The following is a 21036-nucleotide window of genomic DNA, read 5'->3' as shown; positions in this document are numbered from 1 at the left end:
GCACTTCTTAATCCATTTACGATAGTGAAAAATATCGCAGTTGGAGCAACAAATTTCAAATGTCATACAAATGGTGGATTCAAGAAATGCCGTAACACAATTCTGTTAAGTTAAAACATTTTAATTACCAAATCATTACAAATTGTCAAAGAATTTTTCCCATAGTTTTATATCATTGAATTCTTTAAAATAACAGAATAATTTTACAACCAAGATTTTAGGTAGTGTTTGATGACGAAACAAGGTCCGCAGGTAGTGGGAGTTTTTACTTTCAGTAATTGAATTATGTAGTGGTATTACGAGACCATTGTATATGTGACCATCAACATGAGCTATTTCTCGAGACTACATTGAAACACATGAACCAAGAAGACAATGATAGAAATGAATCAGTTTTTCAAATAAAGGACATACTGATAAATTGTTCTCAATTAACACAACCAACGCATCGTGTGCACCTATATTAAGACCGATTCCAATAAATCGTCATTTCCGGTCACATGAGCGTTACGATAATGACTACAATAACTGTGGCAATTCCTGAGGTCAAAGATGTAGTGGTGTTCGGGGGTATCCACGCCATGGAGTTACACTTATTGTATTGGCAGCATAGTCGACATATCATGTCTCTCCTGGACTGCCGACAGCTGAACTTGTCGCTAGCCTTTTGGCAGGTCACGTCACCAGCTCTGACACAGCCGCGTGTGTATACACTCATCATGCCGTCGATGATAATTTCAAACTGAAGGCATAAATGCATTAAATATGAGCAAGCCGTTTTAATGGTTAAATTCTCTTAAGTATTCTTTCCATATTTGTATGTTTTTTGCCTCTCTTCTTTACCCATAATTGTTTAGCATTACATACATAGCTACAGGATAAGCTTGGAATACAGATGGTAGATGATAAATTAAACACAAATGTAATGTAGCCTTCGTCCTGTCTACTAGACCGGTATAATATTATATTATACTCAATAGACTGAAGAATGATTAATATGGAACAGCAAATGTACACGCATAGATGAAGCAATATAGATATTTAAATAGATATATAAGAAGTGCATTGACTAGATTTATGAACATATGAGTAAGTCAATGGAGCGTACATAGCAGAATTCTCCGGCTGCACACTGCCTTAAAGGATCGTATTGTTGGCGCTCCTGTCCACATCCTGTGCCACTGCAGCTGTAACAGGTCAAACGAACCTAGAATAGCCGGAACAAATAACAGGGAGTTAGAGATTTATTACATAATATCATATAAAAAAAAATATAGTTCAAATTTTGTAGAAGATTATATGCATGAGTATACATATGTTTATTATTAAACAAGATTCACCAAGGATGAAACAAGAGTTGTAAACGATTTTAATATCTCTCGACATTTTACAATGTTGCTGGTAAAGAAATAAAGGAAACTTTAGAATTAAATCAAATATGGCAAGTCAAATTTCCTTAAGGACGATAGACATCCTCGAAGAGGTAATATTGCTAGCTTTCACCAAGAATATGATTTGATTTCACATAAAGACAATTAGTTAACGGCGTGACAAATAACTGTCAGAGGAGGGTGACACTTTCTAACAAACACCTGCAAAACCCGATAGCACACACTGGGACAAACTAGATGCTAAAAGTCCATACAGCATGAAAACAACATCCACTAGTTACTCAAAAACAGAGGCACGTGACATCAAGAACACAAAGAAAAAACGAAATCATGTGTTCTAAAAAGGTAACCGTTTTGTAATGTAGACACTTAAACATGAGCGACTTAAAATTTAGAGAGTTTCTTCTAGACACCCTGGCTATCGAACATGTAGACTAATATGAAGCACTTTGTAATGGTTATTCTGTTAACTACTTAGACAGGTGTTAATTGTGAAAAATCCTTATAAATATGATTTAGTATAAATGTAGCATTTTAACTTGAAACAATAATGAAAAGAAAAAATGTCCAGCTCTGCATTTCTTATAGTGACGTTTGAAGTGAATATACTTTTTTTGAAGTAATACATTTTGTTTTGTTTTTTTGTTTATTTTGTTTTTGAGGTGGAGGGAGGGTGTCAATTCAGAGTTACTTTTAAAATTGATTCCTATTGTTTGGTTATCAGTAGTAAGTAAAGAGTTATGTGCTCGGATATTATGTTGGAAGCATTTATGAATACAGTCTCAGCAGTTCAATAAGCAAACAAACCGGCAACACCTGCAGCTGTAAGACAAGTGACTCGTAGTTCTGGTATTGTGTTTATAACGTATTTGTCAGTATCCGTCAGCAGGTTTCTGTAAATCTAAGGTATAGCAGTATGTGTTTGGTTTTAATGTGTGAACAATACTTTCGCAGCATATTATCTAAACGCAATAGTTGTATTTGATTCATAATATTTGATTAAGTATGGATATTAAAGTAGTTAACTTACCATTGGCTCTGGATGCATGCGAGAATATGAAAGAGGAGGAAACATTCTATTATAAATATATTGCTGTTATTTCATCAAAATAATAGAACTGTAAAACAAACAAATGTATTTTGCCTCATACAATTACAGTAACTATATAGGTAGCTTTTTAAAGTCAGTAAGATGACCTCCCGTATAAGACAATAACCTACATAACATCATACACGGGTCTTTATGTGCCAAGGTATCAACCATAACGACATCACAGTAGTTTAAGGACCTTTCAGAAAAAGACAGCTGTTATTTCATTTTTAACTATTTTCCACATTAAGTATCTCGATATTGCAACCAACATTTAATTTACTTATATTCGACATGTGTAGAAACACGGCGAACACCTTGGATTTAACCATGTACATTTCATTGGAAAGTGAAAATATCTCCATTTGTCTTGGGCAGAATTAAGTAAATCATTCCTGATTTTTCGATATAACGTTCAATGTCAGTATCTTCTGACTAAATTGTTTTTAGGACGTTGATTTGAGTAGAAATAGTGGTTCAGCATTGAAATAATCCAATGTTCTTTACCAAATGAACGTAAATAACATAAAGCTGATGTAAATTAACAGCATTGCTCATATATTAGTTTGTTTGATTACAGCGATGTTATTTTTATGGCTTTTCATATATCTCTTTATCAAACGTATTAATTTAGGTATACATATACGGAATAGAAAATATGCACATATATAACTTACCCAATGACGTTCCATTACTGACAGACGACATCGCTGATTTAAAACTGCTTGACGTCGGAATCGGATTCATCGCCGAAGTCATGTAATGTGCATTAACAAGTTTAAGTGCGGTGGAGATTTCCACACCCGATAAGCTCGTCGTTTCCAAATATGGAGTCATCACAATTCCAGTATGAGTGCTTGTGTAATAGTGGCTAATGGACTGACTAGGGTCTCCAGTGGACGGATACAGAGACATATTGTGTTCGGTGCATGTAATTTGATTTGATAAGAACATTATTAACCAAACATCTGAAATAAAAAGATATGTAAATATAATAAACCAGGTTCATATAGACATGTTTGTAATGTATATACTTACTAGACCTTCCTTGAGTGACATTTGGTGTCATTATCAACGCTGATGGAAGTAAAACAACTGATTTCACTTTTTTTGAAATATATAATTTAGTATATCTTAAATAGCTGTCATGAATTTAATATAGCAAATATATGTAATATCGAACTTAATAAATCAATTTGTGAACATACATGAATAAAGATTAACTACAGCATGACATATTTGCACGATGTGGACAACAGAAAAAACCCAACAGTTGAATAATATTTATGTCAAACGTACGTTTCTTAAGGTTCACCATCCTCTTGTTCCCTGTGAGTTGATTCTAATAAAAGCTTGTTGTTTTACACACCGGTAAAAGACTATCAATATTTCTGAAAAGTGTATTGATCTAACTGTTATCCGTAACTGCTGTCATGGCAACCTACATACATCACAATTTAAACATCATGTAGGCATCCATTGTACTTTGATATTGCTCCTAATGACATGCTCTATAAGTAGATCATGATATATACGGGAGCTCTGGGACTAGAATTGGATTAAAAATGTATCTTTACAGAACCATCTGAAAGCTGAATTAAACATAAAATATATTTAAATCTTTTTAATCTGATAATGTTAATCAATATTCACTCAAAATAACATCCACATTCATAGCTAACGATATGCACGTTTAAACGTGGCATAGTGTGTTTTAGTAGCTTTAAAAAAATGCTTATCAGAGCAAGACTCTGCTGCTGCTTTATCACACATATCTTGATATTAATGACATTTAAGCAGTTAGATATTTTGTTCATCTTCTAATGAAACCTACACAATCACAGTTACAGAAATCAAATACTATTATCTTGCAACCATCATCCTATCAGGTATACAATTTAACTATCCTGACGCCCAGTGGTAGTTGATTTCGTGTCGGTTCTAGTGAAAAGAATTTAATATTTATAATGAAAATGTGGATAGGGCAAGTATCGCTAAATTAATAATGTAATACCCTTTTGTACACAGATTATGAGTATACATCAACCTTATTCCCATTTATTCGTGGTGTGTTATGCAACACGAGATCATTTTCAAGATTGATATTGGAATCCATCAATATGGATGAGCAGTGCCACATGCATCTGAATTCCTCTCTCAGTCAGGCTAAATGGGTAGATTTGTTATACATACATGTATTCATTGAAAACAATGTGATATAATACAACCATAACTGCTCATGATGATAATTAAATAAACTTGCATGTTAAAAGACCTGTCGGTATAGCAAAGCTTGGCTATTTGATATTTTTGAAAAGAGGATAAGTACAAAAAAGGTGAAATCATTCAAATCACTGTATAATAAGATGTTTTACTGAAAACCGTTCTGATGCATTCTTGTAACACAATTTGTCTAAAATGTACACAATACCCTTTTTCACACAGCCAAGTATAGAAGGTGCTCCTATCATGTTTTTTTTTTAACTCTGTAAAGGGATTACCTCCCATTGTTTATATTTCAAGTCTTCATTTAAAAGAAGGGGCAAAAATGTGACACAATACCTTCTATGAATTCTTTTGCTGTAGTTGATATAACCATGAAGTTATACTACGGATAACCCTTGGTACCAAAATGAAAACAAAGGCGAACACTCTTCATTTGATTGGGAGCCAGACACCATTTTAGTTTGTAACACTCCAATTTTTATTTTTCTGCAAAAACATTTGATCCTCCGGACCGTCAGTGCAACATTTCATAAGCCTAGTAGATAAACTCAATGTGTATTGAATATTAAACTTTAAAATTAACTTTTATTCTCCTATTATACCAATATTCAGGGATAACATAAAACTAGCACACAAATCGGACGTCAAGCAACAGTAGGTCACCGAAACCATTGACATATATTGCTAGACTAGTGACATTCCATCAAAAATAAAAGCAACAGGGATTTTTCTAATGTACAATAGGTGGCTGTCACAAATACCGTGAACACTCCTATACACTTTTTTTCTTTTGAATTGACGATTACACGTAGGCTACATGTTGAGCATTTAAAAGAATATCTCATATGATATCGAGTAAATAGTATATATCATCTAATAAGGAGTATACAGTGTATCTCATCTAATAACGAGTAAACAGTGTATCTCATCTTATAACGTGTAAACAGTGGTTCTCATCTTATAAAGAGTAAACAGTATATCTCATCTACATGTAATAACGAGTAAACAGTGTATATCATCTAATAACGAGGAAACAAGGTATCTCATGCTATAACGAGTAAACAGTGTATCTCGTCTAGTAAAGAGTAAACAGTGTATCTCGTCTACATGTAATAACGAGTAAACAGTGTATATCATCTAATAACGAGAAAACAAGGTATCTCATGCTATAACGAGTAAACAGTGTATCTCGTCTAGTAAAGAGTAAACAGTGTATCTCGTCTAGTAAAGAGTAAACAGTGTATCTCGTCTAATAACGAGTATACAGTGAATCTCATCTACATGTAATAACGAGTAAACAGTGTATCTCAACTTATAAAGAGTAAACAGTGTATCTCATCTAATAACGAGTAAACAGTGTATCTTATCTAATAACGAGTAAACAGTGGTTCTCATCTTATAAAGAGTAAACAGTATATCTCATCTACATGTAATAACGAGTAAACAGTGTATATCATCTAATAACGAGAAAACAAGGTATCTCATGCTATAACGAGTAAACAGTGTATCTCGTCTAGTAAAGAGGAAACAGTGTATCTCGTCTAGTAAAGAGTAAACAGTGTATCTCGTCTAATAACGAGTAAACAGTGAATCTCATCTACATGTAATAACGAGTAAACAGAGTATATCATCTAATAACGAGGAAACAAGGTATCTCATGATATAACGAGTAAACAGTGTATCTCGTCTAGTAAAGAGTAAACAGCGTATCTCATCTACATGTAATAACGAGTAAACAGTGTATCTCAACTTATAAAGAGTAAACAGTGTATCTCATCTAGTGAAGAGTAAACAGTGTATCTCATCTAATAACGAGTAAACAGTGTATCTCATCTAATAATGAGTAAACAGTGTATCTCATCTAATAACGAGTAAACAGTGTATCTCATCTACATGTAATAACGAGTAAACAGTGTATCACATCTAATAACGAGTAAACAAGGTATCTCATCTAATAACGAGTATACAGTGTATCTCATCTAATAACGAGTAAACAGTATATCTCATCTTATAAAGAGCAAAATGTAAATCTTATCTAATAAAGAAACAGTATATCACATCTTATAAAGAGTAAGCAGTCTTATTTGACACCGAGTTAACAGTATATCTCATCTTAATGTAAATCTCATCTAATAAAGAAACAGTATATCTCACCTTTTACCAAGAGTCAGCATGGCATTTTGTCTTATGATGAGTTAACATTATTTTTCATCTAATAACGAGTTACCGATATAACTCATCTAATACATAATACACATTTATCTCATTTCATAAGGATTAAACAGAAGCAGGATTGTGATTGTATCTATTGTAAAATCAATGCGAAACTATGTATCTCACCAAACACTAAACGACGTTATCATTCTTAGTCAATACGGATTACGACAAAGTAATATGGACTGTTGATATTTAGGTTATCAGCTAATATTATACCTGAAGTATTGTTATGATTTTCACGATGGATTTTGAAGTGAACGTATAATGTATACTACGTTCCGAAGCTCCTCCACCATGACAATGAAACGATTCAAACCGTTTAAAGATTTAAAGCTGTCGTCTAATTGCAAAGTTTAAAATATCTTAAACCGTAACTCGGGCTATCTTTACTGTGGTTATGTTTTTGAGTGTTTTTTCCAAGATTCAAATACGGGAATCAAACATGTAAAGATAAAATGACTGTAAAAATATAACCTTTGAATAATCTTTAACGCTGTGTTAGCGTACCAGATTACCTAACTTATGTTTACGAAAGCTGACGAGGTTTTAGCCTGCGGCAATACTCTAGACTGTTCTATTGTCGTAGTTGAGGGTGGATAGGTTAGTGTTAACCTGTGAAAATTGGCGAAAATATTCTATTAGATAGGGAAATATGAAAATAGCTGAGTCATCACTTATACCTACGCATACTCCTTAAATACAACTCGTTCTAAAACTTTAATTTGGATATTTTTCGGTAGTCATATCTTTGCACTTATTCCGATTTTGCAAAAAACTGAACCTTCGTTAGAATACCCTTATTTACAGGGGGGGGGGGGGGGGGGGGGCTGCATCGGAATCGGGAACAAAACTTACATTTGTTTTACAAGTATCGAAAAAGCTTTGATATATCATTCCACTTACAGTAACAGTAGTATTCGTTTTAACTTTACGTTGTGGTATTAGCTGATACTTTAGTCAAGCTACCAACACGTGACCTAGAGCATATAAACATTTTACGGTGGTACAATTTGACGTCAACTCGTCCACAAACTAACATCCGATTAAAATTCAGTACAGTGTTTTATTTCCCTGTTTTGCTGATATCTACTTGATTAATACATATATTATTTGTTATCTTATCAGTCAACAGAAATTGGCATTGTAAACAAACAAATATAATAAATTGCTTTTGATCCATTCGACAAAACATGTCACCAAAGATTAAGTGGATATAAACGGAAATAGCAAATATTTCCGTATAGTGATGTGTTATGCTGTAAATTTCTTGCTAATGACATTTACTTATTCCTAGGAATTATTTCGGTACGTCAGTCATTTTCATTGCATCAATGTTCTAAATACATGTAGATGCGTCCTTTTGACAACTTAAATGCTTTGCCACGATTTTGTTAAAGTGATCGATTTGTGGTCGGAGATCAAGGGTTAGGATCTGGTCGTGTCCGTTGCGTTTGTACTCTCAAAGCACCGTTGTTTATATTATTTTAAGGTTTCTCCTTCAAATTTCTTCAAATTATGTTTTTATTTCAGAAATTTCATTAAATTCATTTCTATTAAACCAAACTCATGACAACTATTTCCATTTCATTTTAGTTAATAGGTGTTTTACTTTTTAATTTTAATGCATTTGTGTTATATCATCCTTATTTCATATTTGAAGATTCAAGAATCCTTTATTCTCAATCATTATTAAATGATCTGCTAGCAACACTTAATGAAGCCAGTTGTTTGTGCGCGTGCTGCTGTTTACGTAAGTGTGAAGTGTGTTAGCCAGGGTGAACATAGCAGTTTATAAGAAAATATAGCAACACAATCTTACACACAAAACAGGTAAACACTAGCACCTCATATTGTTCCTGCACCGCCACAAGAAACATTATGTCAACCACAGATAGTTAATACATTTACTAAATGTCTACCAAGATGTGGTTTGGAAACGAGTTATGATGTAGCATTTGTAAGTAGGCCTTTGCATGTCTAACCTAACTGCAAATTAAATTGTGAATTTTGAAGACAGTTTTGATTTTTAATTGACAACATTTGATATTGTTCAACTTTGACAGGTGCAAACTTAATGTAGCTTTTAAATCACTTAATAGAAATAAATCAGAGTGAGTACACGAAAGACAAAACCTCGAAGTCAAAACGATTAAACAACAACAGACACCAACACAATAGACAGTCAATCATGTGTCAAACAGCTGACATTGCAGAATTCCGGTTTTTCAGATGTAACTTTGTCACTTATCACAGTAATTGTGAATGAGAACTACCAGCACTTTATTATTTATGGTATAACAATAAAGAGAAGAAACCACAGAAACGTTATATTATGTACCAACAACAAACATGTTTATATTAAACACACATAAATCAGAGCATCAGCAATAGCGATAATGAGATTAATTGAACAACGTGATTTTAATTACTTCAATGGACAAACTCACACCTTCCGCTTGACGTGAATACACTTTTGTTTACTCGTTAATACCCAATAACTAAGCAGACAGTCTTTGTAATATCCATATGTGTTCATGTATAAACATTAGGTTACACACCTAATTATGACAAATGATTTTCTATCATGAAGACAGTTAAATAAACCATGATATAACAGACACGAATTATTTGCAAATGTTAGAGCACATATGACAAACTACGAGGGCTGCATCTGAGTCGAGAACAAAACTTACATAGTTTTGATATATCATTCCACTTACAGTAACAGTAGTATTCGTTTTAACGTTACGTTGTGGTATTAGCTGATACTTTAGTCAAGCTACCAACACGTGACCTAGCGCATATACCCTTTTTAACGTGTACAATTTGACGTCAACTCGTCCACAAAGTACATTTTAATACAACTAACATCGTCCGATTAAAATTCAGTACAGTGTTTTATTTCCGTGTTTTATTTCCGTGTTTTGCTGATATCTACTTGATTAATACGTATATTATTTGTTATCTTATCAGTCAACAGAAAATTTCATTGTAAACACAAACCAATACATTAAATTGCTTTGGATCCATTCAACAAAACAAACCGAAATAGCAAATATTACGTATAGTGATGTGTTATGTTGTAAATTTCTCGCTAATGACATTTACTTATCCCTAGGAATTACTTCGGTATGTCAGTCATTTTCATAACATCAATATTCTAAATGCATGAAGATGCGTCCTTTTAACAACTTAAATGCGTTGCCACGATTTTGTTAAAGCGATCGTTTTGTAGTCGGAGGTCAATGGTTAAAATCTGGACGTTACCGTTAGGTTTGTACTCTCAAAGCAACGTTGTTTATATTATTTTAATGTTTTCTCCTTCAAATTTCTGCAAATTATGTTGTTTTTTCTTCAGAAATTCCATTAAATTTATTTGTAGTAAACCAAACTCATGACACAACTATTTCCATATTTGAAGATTCAAGAATCCTTTATTCTCAATCATTATTAAATGATCTGCTAGCAACACTTCATGAAGCCAGTTGTTTGTGCGCGAGCTGCTGTTTATATGTTAGTGTAAGGTGTTAGCCAGGGTGAACATAACAGTTTATAAGAACGATAGCAACACAATCTTACACTCAAAACAGGTTAACACTAGCACCTCATATTTTCCCTGCACCACCACAGGAAACAATATGTCAACCACAGATAGTTAATACATTTACTAAGGTAGCAGAATACAGTAGAAATGGCCCGACTCTGATAAACAAGGGACATGTCGAGGAAATGTAAACACAGCGGATTTACCCTACACAACACATATATACATGTATATATATTTGTAAACTGCATTACATTTACAATACATATAAAGTACTGAGAAGTGTATAAACCTCTTTTTTCTATGTTTATCACTTGTTTGAAAACCATGGTTACCACATCAATAATTACCAAAAAATGCCAAAAATTGCTATTTTTGACCCAAAATTTGGCCCCGCAACTAGTATTTTTTCCCCTAAGTTTTGTCTGAAATTAAAGATTACCTACCTGGTTGCAGAATTATCTGGGTCCCAATAAAGTTGTAAAACTTGATTTTTTGCAATTTTGCGTCGGGTGCTGTTTTCAAAATTTTACCTCCTATAAAGCTAGCTTTTCATGTGTAGGCACCCTTTCGGATTATGGCCAACATTTTATTCTCGATTTTTTTTTTTTTTTTTTTTTTTTTTTTTTTTTTTTTTACAAATGCAAAGCTCACTTAGCCCACTTCATCATGCTTATACCAATTTTAGTACATTTTTATTTTTATATTTTTTTTTACATATCATTATACAGGGGTTAGCCATTTAACAAAAATATCATCCATGGCCACAACCCTCTACTGTATACTGCTACCTAAATGTCTACAAAGATGTGGTTTGGAAACAAGTTATGTAGCATTTGTAAGTTCTTATAAAGTAACCTAATTGCAAATTAAATTGTGAATTTTTAAGACAGTTTTGTTTTTTAATTGACAACATTTGATAGTGTTCGGTTTTGACAGGCTCAATCTTAATGTAGCTGTTAAATCACTTAATAGAAAAGAATAAATCAGAGTGAATACACAAAAGACAAAACGTCGAAGTCAAAACGATTAAACAACAACAGACACCAACACAATAGACAGTCAATCATGTGTCAAACAGCTGACATTGCAGAATTCCGGATATTCAGATGTAACTTTGTCACTTATCACAGTAATTGTGACTAGAACTACCAGCACCTTATTACTTATGGTATAACAATAAAGAGAAGAAACCACAGAAAATTTATATTATGTACCAACAACAAACATGTTTATATCAAACACACATAAATCAAACCATCAGCAATAGCGATAATGAGATTAATTGAACAACGTGATTTTAATTACTACAATGGACAAACTCACACCTTCCGCTTGACGTGAATACACTTTTGTTAACTCGTTAATACCCAATTACTAAGCAGACAGTCTTTGTAATATCCATATGTGTTCATGTATAAAAAAAACGTCATGATGTTTTTATCCTCGGAGAGCATTTGGAAAGTCAAGCAGTTGAATCGGGGCGATGTTTGACGGTGACATCTGCATTCAATTTAGTGAAATGTTCTATAGATGTTGATTTCGCTACAAACATACGATAATACGCGGTAAATTGTTATCTAATCATGTTGTTCTAAAGTAAACCGCATACAATCAACCGTATGATATATTAGATCATATTGTGTGGATGTTATTGCCGAAGCTAACACATTTCTGCGTGTAAAATTAAGTCGGAATATAAAGTTTTCATTTGAAAGATGCAAAAATGTGTAGAAGAACATCAGGAGCGCCTTAAATTATTTTCAATGTGTTTCATGAGTATTTATGGTATTGAGCATCACATTTGTGATAAATTAATTCTCGTCATTTTCATCTTTAATATGAAACGCATAACAGACTCACCACGTACTGTGAAGGGTAGAAAAAAAAACAATGATTAGAACACCTATCGAAGGTAATGGTCTTATGTCAAGGGTCCATCAACGTAAAACATTTATAACTACTGAAGACAAATCTCCTAAGGCATTTCATCAAGTAATGTTTGTTGCCCCGCACTGTAAAGAATGCAACAAGCATATGCCTTCTTGTTATCTTCACACGACTAATAAACGTGAGCAGGTTAAGGGATAAAAAGATTGTTCTTATCTCAGAAAAAATGTTTTGTCAAACGAAAATGGCGGGGAAACCCCGTTGGCCTCCTTACAAAGCCAACATTGGGCTCGTTTAGTACTTAGACAAAATCACGCTCCTGTCAGTAGAAAAGCTTTGTTTGCAAATGGTGTACCTGTATAAACCAAAATTGATATATGGTACAAGGCATCGGATTGTACACATTCAAATAAGACCCATAGCCTGCAGTGACGTGCTATTTAGCAATAAAATCAATAGGAAGATATTTTCTACCTAGATAGCGCAGACCTTTTTTGCACCAGCAACGTAACAATGGTATACATGTACTAATACTCTCTACTAAAAAAAGATACAATAAAATACATTTACCAACGTAACGGTATTACAATAGACAAGTAATAACCATGAATAAAACATGTCAACTCACTCACTACCCCGGTTCACATATAATCACAAAGTATTCAAACATACAAACATTAACAAAAACATAACAAAAGTATAGTAATTTTAGTAATATTTAGATAAGCAACGTTTTTTATTATAGATTATTAAATATAAAAAATATCAATTGGAGACAGAGGAGCAGAGACGAATAATGAATATCATAATTTGAAATAATGTGCATTGCGTTACAGGAATCATGGACACATTTTTGCAGTGTTGATGAGAAGTTCATTCTACTTATAAATATGACAACTATACTTATGAAGTCTATCAAATTCAATTACATATATGTTTGCCTCCTAAAACATGTAACCGTATTAAAGAATGCATTATTTGTTAGGTAAATACTAAAGACAGATGGTTTCTTGCTATTTTTTCAATTTTGCCTTTACGTACACGGTACACTGCACTACGGTCAGAACTTAATGTTGGAGGTCTGCTACCCATTAGAATATTGAAACAAAATGCAAGTTGTTGTAGTTTATCATTCCAATGACGTTACACTGAACACAGCGTCCAATTGATTGTTATATGTAGTGACTGACATGTCAGGTATATTTTTGGAATATTTCTCCGTTATGTTTACTTATACGTGATAAGGTATATTTTTAAAAATGCCTAAATATCGACATGATTTTAGCAATAACACTAGAAAGACATCAAATTTGCTAAAAGACATTCACGTTCCACCTTGGCAGCGTTGTCATGGTTACCATGAGACGATTTACATGTATATCTCAAGAGCAAACCACCTACAATGTACACGACATAAAAGAAACTTAATATACAATAGATTCTAGGTTATTGTATACTATCTCAATAACTACAGTGTACTTGCGTACTTAATCAATGTTTACAATTCCTGTCCTTACATACGCCTTCTATTTTCACGTAAACTCAATGCCGTCACGACGTTCATTGATTTCGTTTATCCGAATTTGCTAGTGAAAAGGTGTTAACGTTATCACAGTTGCCAGTCTGATTACTTATAACAGTGAGTATATCGTATGGTAAGTCATAACTAATGAAACCAATTAAAGGTATATTTACGTGTAGAAACAAAACTATCAAACGTATGTATGTTTAATCTCCATGTGCCGTCATTGGCTGCACATCGTTGTAATAATTTATATGCAAGAAGATTTTAAATTTTCCAGTGAAGACAAATAAAGGTCTACAACTCAACTTGAAACGAATCAAACTGTTCAGGTTCTCCACTGTGAATTATAATTAAATGGTGTATGTTGTTTTATGCCATGTGTTCAAAAGATTACCCGACGGGATGAAGTTAATTAGGAACGATAAAACAGCTAAATGGAGTATATTCAGTCCATGTTTTACTCAGCGCACGTGCAAGTGATTTTGTACTTATTCATTATAAACATCAAACCCTTTTCTGTAGATTAATAGAATCTTCCTCTACCTTGAGGGTGTGACAGAGAAATTTCCAACCCGAGGGGCGATGCTTTTTTATTGTCTAACCAAAGCTTTGCCGAGGGTATATAACCACAATAAAACACACTGAGGGTTGGAGATTACTGTTTCACTCTTAAGGTAGGGGATGGTTATATTTCTTCCATCCTAATATTTAAGTCACAACCCCTTCGGCAGTAGTGTATACAAAAAACAAATGTGGGGTATGAATACTACATTCACTTTTGATGACGTCACAATTACCGGTGACACATTTGTATGACGCAACAATTGAACACCTGCTAATCGGCACGAGGCTATCTCCCCCTATGGGATGACAAGCTGATCTTTCCCGGCTAAAACGGGAGACATATCTGTAAAAGGTTGGAGAAATTTATATCAACAGAGATAAGGGTTTGATATATCTGATGTTTCTCGATTCAGCTTATTTTGCGCCTATATCACAATGTCTACGTATGTGTAAAATGTACTTAACAGAAGGATTGTGTAAATAAAATTGAACTTCAAAGAAGTGCCTGTGTTTTTAAGCAGCTTTACACCTACTTATATATCATGTTTACGTGACGATTAGATATCCTTCGCTTCTATAAATACTCTATGCATGCTTAATGCACCAAGTTTACAATATGATAAACCAAATTATTGACATGCACACAGTAACCAAGATATGAAAACTATCGTAGATTGTTTGTTTATAGATGTAGACTGCTTACAGTTTTGTTTTATAATTTTTATTTATGAAACCTGTCAATCAAACTTAACAAGGTAACAAGGTAACTTTTTTACAGAAAGTGTTTGTCAAACAGGCTAATTCATGATCGTATGTATTTTCATCGAAGTGCAATACACTGCGTTTTGGTATCTCGAAGAAGTTGGTTTTCCAGACCATTTGATCTTAAACAAAGGTCAATTTTAGTATACATGAAAACCTGATATCAAGCCACGGGTTTGCATTTCAACATATAATCACTAGTCACTAGTCTAAAAATAGTTTCACGAACACTTTTATTCCAGGTGCCTTTACCCCTGAAAACATGAACATAAATATACCTCTACTGCCTTTACAAACATACCAGGTTAGTTTATCAATATCAGGTCCCCTCTGGACATTCCAGACATGAATCACCTGACAAAAAGTGATTAATAGAATATTGCTAGATTATCTTTTTTCAATCAAATTGGAGTGGATTGTCAATGTTGGATCTCTCCATAATCTTGAGGGCTTATTTACGATTTAATTTACAACGCACTTGATAATAACAATTCTTAACAGGTTCTTATCTACCGCTTTATCAGTAACTAGTTCGTAGGTCGTCTCAAAGCGGTTCACAAATTATCCGTGGTTATAGGGCCTTTGCAACCAGCCAATATCTTTCTCAAAACCCTGGGGAGCATACAGCCGGTGCTGCCTTCTCGGCGCTCACAGCTAGCATTCTTCAATTCTAGCACTACCCAATCACGTACTCATTTACAGCTGAGTAGACTGGAACAAGCGGAGTTAATTATCTTGCTCAAAGATACAACACAGTGCCGTGACCCTTGGTGCAAGTTTTTTTTAGCATCGCCCTAGAAAGTTCATAGATGAATGACTACTTTAATATCTCGACCGTGTTCTACATGTAGTAGAAATCTTCGAAATAATGAAATGGTTAGATCTTTCAAAATTCTGCAGTAACTGTTTATCCACAGTAGTCTAACTGTCATATTCTTAAGACATCAAATTCTCTTTATCAACGTCAGTTTACAAGTGGTACCTGCTTCTACGTATCAACCAGTCTAACATAGTTCCGCTCACTTGTATGTATGGTATTGTCACAATAAGCACGATTTTGATCATCTCACAGTGGCTGTAGTAGTTATTCCAGAAACCCGACATAACCTTGAATGGCTTTGTGTAACACATGTTAACGTATAGATTCTCATTTGTTCTATGTAAGTTTGATTTGTTCTGTTATTTTCTGTTACCTGTTTGTTTAATAGTTATAATTATATACAACATTCGATATAGCGCCCTATCTAGCTAACATAATCCACTCTAAAGCGCTTTACAGTACATATATATACATTGAATACATTATTATAGACATTAATCAATACAATTTTTGAGGAATCCTCAGGAGCTGCCTTATAAGGCGCTAACTTCTAGTCCTATGCCACCTGGCTAATATCTCCCTATGTGTGTATACCTGCGTGTGTGCTGGAGATGTAATGTGTTCTGTTTGTAGTGGGACCGTGTTTCCAACGGCATTATTTATAGTGCCAACTCACCTGAATGCTTCAGCACAGATACCGCAACATCCACCCGGGACCAACTTATACTCCACCTGGGTTGTTGGAGTTGTGTGGGCAGGAGAAAAACACTTACTATGAATATCCATGTGTGCGACGACTTTGGGGGCCGAACCCCGACCGCCTGCGTGGAAGGCCGGAGTGTTAATCACTCGACCAATCCGGCCACAATAGTATTATGTCAATAGTAAAAGCACCATGTGTTATTTTTTTTATTACTAAAACTTTAAACTGCTATGTTTGACATGTTTGTTCTTGATCAAAATGGTCTCCTTAGTGCCATCGCTCATCGTTTTATTAATTTAAAAAAAATGGGCATTCGGAGGTGTACCTGTGTATGTATTCGTGTTTGTGGCAAACATCCAGGTTGTTTTATCTGACACACTGATAAGAAGACACCGACGACCTGCTTATCATATATATTTACCAACAAGGAAGTATTTATTTAAATGTTCATGTTTTATCTTAAAGTCAGATACAGTAACAACAATCCACCGACGACAATGGAGAAACTGGCAGCAATATTGTACCTGTAATCAGCCCCCAAAATAGACACTCTTCAATGCTTTAAGTCTTTTGGATTGATGAGAGAACATGATTCCATGATATACCCGTAGTATATGCATCTGTTAGTCATGTTACATGTGAATAAAGAAAACGTTTAACCTGGTTGATTTTAACGATCACTAAATACAACTCCTTAATTCACCTAATCTATAAAATGCTCATGAAAACTTTGTTGAAAGGAATGTTTCTTTATTTTATTTCTGAGGATTTTATAGATATGGCTTTGCAAATAAAGCACTTTCTTAGCTTGTAACATGTTAAAGTCCTACGCATCCAGATTGTCCTTTTTTGTTTGTTTTTTGTTTGTTTGTATTTGTGTGTGCGTGTGTGTGCGTGGGTTTGATAATACATGTAATAGTGTTTTTCCTGTTGACTGGTATTTATTATAACTTATTGACACTACCTATAAACTGAGGCAAATGCAATTTGTAGCCCCTACGATCAACTACATTCCATTGTCCCTACGTACGTTTTTATTTTTATGTGCAATTCAAGCTGAAACTGTACAACAACAGAGTTATAAGACTGAAGCCCACGAATACACAAACATATGCGAATGTTTGTACAAAACCAGATTGATTGTTTTATCGATATCTCTACGCTTTGTAATGTTAACTTCAATGGATGATCAATCAAGGAAAGCAATTGAATCATTGTCGGTGGATACAATTATCTGGTATAACAAACGTAGTTTATTATACCAAAGTGATTCACAAGTCCCAAAATCGAACAATACAAACTGTAGAATGGCATATACACAATGTACGTTATTGAAAAAACAAACATGTTGAATAACCTAGATAACTTGACCATCATTTTGTAAGGACGCATTGGTCATTGAATTAAATATGGATAAAGTTAAAGGAAAAGTTTGTTTATGATAGATGATTTCTTCCACACGATAAAAATCGTATTTGACAATTACATAATAAAATACAAAAGCTTTAAAAAAGGCAAAATTATAACACGAAAACGGCACAAAATTTCATGAACAACATCCAGGAAGTATGTAAGGCATAGAGACCAAAACAAAAAAAAGGCATTGTTGCTTATCATGATGAAGAACAGATCGTGCGGAATGATCCAGTAACCCAAACTCCAACCCTTTTGTTTGAAACGTTTTCGTAGTGTTATTGACACTGGATTACAAAGTGTCTGTCATCATTTATTACAACAATATTCATTAATCGTCCGTACAACAATGCCTAGTTTTATCTGTGCTGTGGAGAACTTCTTTTTTAATAGTACACATTATTGTGTTTTGGATTAATCCATTATATTGATACATTCCTTAAAATATAAAAAAACCCAACACATTTGGAATGCTAACCTGATATTTAGATAGATAGATATTTATATATAATGTTACTCAATGTTGCGCCTATATCACGATATTTATGGGCGGCCGTTTTAGGATAAAATACATAAATTACTTAAGTGCAAAAACCGAATGACCATTATGTACTCTTTACACTTAAGTGTAAAAAAAATATGTGCACTTCAGTGCAAAAAACACGGAGAGGTTTCCACAAGAATTTCACCCACCGAAGTCATTTTCGACTGTTCCAAAATAAAGCTCAATAATTGGTCGACCAATGAGCAGTGTTCTATCAAGCTCGTACCGACCAATCAAATCGTACATACTATCGCAGTGTGCCCTAGCGATGCGTAAACAATATGGCGGCTCCTGTAATACCTCGTGTTAATTTTGCCAAATTTCACCAAATCGTGTCACATGGAGGTGTCAACCGTCGTGACCAATGCTACCAACAGCATTTCTACAACCAGGAACAGCCTAGTAGAATATGGGATTGTGGAAAGCACGAGAAGGCTTTTTATAAGAAGACGTTTTCGGCAAGACGGGAGTATGTACACATTTGTGTCATTTGTTAAAGTCGCTGCAGCCTGTAATAACAATAAACAAGTACTGTACGTGCTGCTTAATAACATGCTTTTTCGCGATTTCAGTTATACATTTTGGATAATGGCAGTAGTAATTGACTATGAACTAATTTTTTGAGATAGGGAGATGTGCTATGATTCGTGAAATATTGGATTCAATGTTGATTTTTGACAGATAGCCAGTTTACAAGCCTTGTTTTGGAGCGTATGTAAAATTTTGAGGTCATTCAGTTAATTTTCATGCCATTTTACAGTCATTCTAATTGTCATTCTTGTGAAATATGGCGTACATATCGAACTACTCTGGCACATAAATTAGAAGTAGTTTAGAGAAAATTCTATGCTTTAAAGCAAAGATTGACTGTGATGTTTTATCTTATGAAGATATATGTGTTTATTTTAATTTACTCTTTTAAAACGTAGAATGTATTTAGAACACTTGTTCCTTTTAAAGTGTGTAATCAGTATGTTCGACTGTCCATATCTTATTGAACAAATTAATCTAATGGTTCCAAACAGATCTCTTTAGGTCCAGCTGTGCAGTGTGTTTTTATCCCACCAAGAGTCGCATTGACGTAAGGAAACACAGTGTTTTAATTAGGTGTCAGAATTTGTTTAGCTTCCTTAATGTTCAGACAGATAGTCTCTTTAGCGAATAACTCAAAACGTTTCAAGCAGAAATGAAACAGATTTGTTTTTAATTCATTACGCATAGTCTGTTTGTATGTTATGTATCATGTATGTAATGTTTGATCATTTTACATTTGGTCTGTGCTATTGTAGTATGTAATTTATTGTGAACTGTTATGTGTTCTCAACCTGTAAGTGGGCCTTATATGGCCTGTTTGATTGAAATTAATTAATTAATTAATTGGCTTAGGCTGAGTGTTTCAGAATACAAAAATATCAACTTCACCTGATAATCACAACTTTCTCTGTTTTGTTTATTTTGGCAAGGTAAATAAACCAGTTTCATTTAGGTTTTTATTCTTCATGTTCCAATATATTTTCCATAACACTAATATACATGTTGTCAAGTAGAATTATAAGTATTAACTGTATTTCATGAGAATGATGTACTAGATGAGAGGGGTCATTTGGGTAAATTTCTTGCTGAGATGAGGGTGTGCTGAAAAGCATGGAAATATATGTATGCTGTTTTATGTAACTGCTTTTTAAAATGTGGCAGCTTACAAGTGAAATGTTTTCTTACAAAACCTGAGTACGTTATTGACAATAATAAGGAATTATCGTTTGATTATGAATACATAAACAGGCATTGTTGTATTGTTCAGAATCAAGTTTACAAAAAACGTATTCAGTCTATCACGTGATGAATTAAACTGGCTCAGAAGAAGCTATAATTTCCTTAAAGGCATATAGAGACTATGAAAACCACAACACATGACTAATATAATTAGTTTTTATTCCAATGTTTTGAAATGACATCTTGGATATATATACTATCATACTAAGGTATTTGCTTGTGTAGAATATGTTGAATGATAGTGTGAGGGCTATTCATATACATGTATATACCGGTATACATTTCTTTAAATGTACATCATGTATAGAGATAAATATTTTGTACAGAACTGGTGTATATGAAATGTTCTATACAGATGTATGGTGTGAATGAAATGTTTTATATGAGTGTTTCTATACGGATGTATGGTGTGTATGTAATGTTTAATATGAGTGTTTCTATACGGATGTATGGTGTGTATGAACTGTTTGATATGAATGTTCTTTACATATGTATGGTGTGTATGAAATGTTTGATATGAATGTTACATACAGTTGTATGGTGTGTATGAAATGTTTGATATGAATGTTCTTTA

At 33.7% G+C, this 21036-nt stretch overlaps 1 protein-coding gene across 1 annotated transcript; it reads right to left on the bottom strand.

The window, feature by feature from the left end:
* Positions 1-131: 131 nt before the first annotated feature.
* Positions 132-16736, bottom strand: LOC110456843. The gene is made up of 5 exons (XM_021507845.1): positions 16706-16736; positions 3159-3449; positions 2422-2429; positions 1109-1207; positions 132-742 (listed from the first exon to the last, which is right to left on the bottom strand). Exons 2-5 carry the CDS (start codon positions 3433-3435, stop codon positions 497-499), a joined length of 630 nt encoding a protein of 209 aa, XP_021363520.1. The 5' UTR covers positions 3436-3449; positions 16706-16736; the 3' UTR covers positions 132-496.
* Between the last annotated feature and the right edge of the window lie 4300 nt (positions 16737-21036).

The sequence above is a fragment of the Mizuhopecten yessoensis genome, unplaced genomic scaffold (genome assembly GCF_002113885.1).
Source record: "Mizuhopecten yessoensis strain PY_sf001 unplaced genomic scaffold, ASM211388v2 scaffold1063, whole genome shotgun sequence".
Classification (NCBI taxonomy): domain Eukaryota; kingdom Metazoa; phylum Mollusca; class Bivalvia; order Pectinida; family Pectinidae; genus Mizuhopecten; species Mizuhopecten yessoensis.
The sequence above is the reverse complement of the archived record's forward strand: the minus strand, read 5'-3'. Positions and strand labels throughout refer to the sequence as shown.

Coding starts and splice junctions, on each gene's coding strand:
- LOC110456843 (XM_021507845.1), bottom strand. CDS start 3,435: ATGTTCTTATCAAATCAAATTACATGCACCGAACACAATATGTCTCTG. Junction 743..1,108: donor CAGCCGGAGAATTCTGCTAT/GTACGCTCCATT, acceptor TTATGCCTTCAG/TTTGAAATTATCATCGACGG.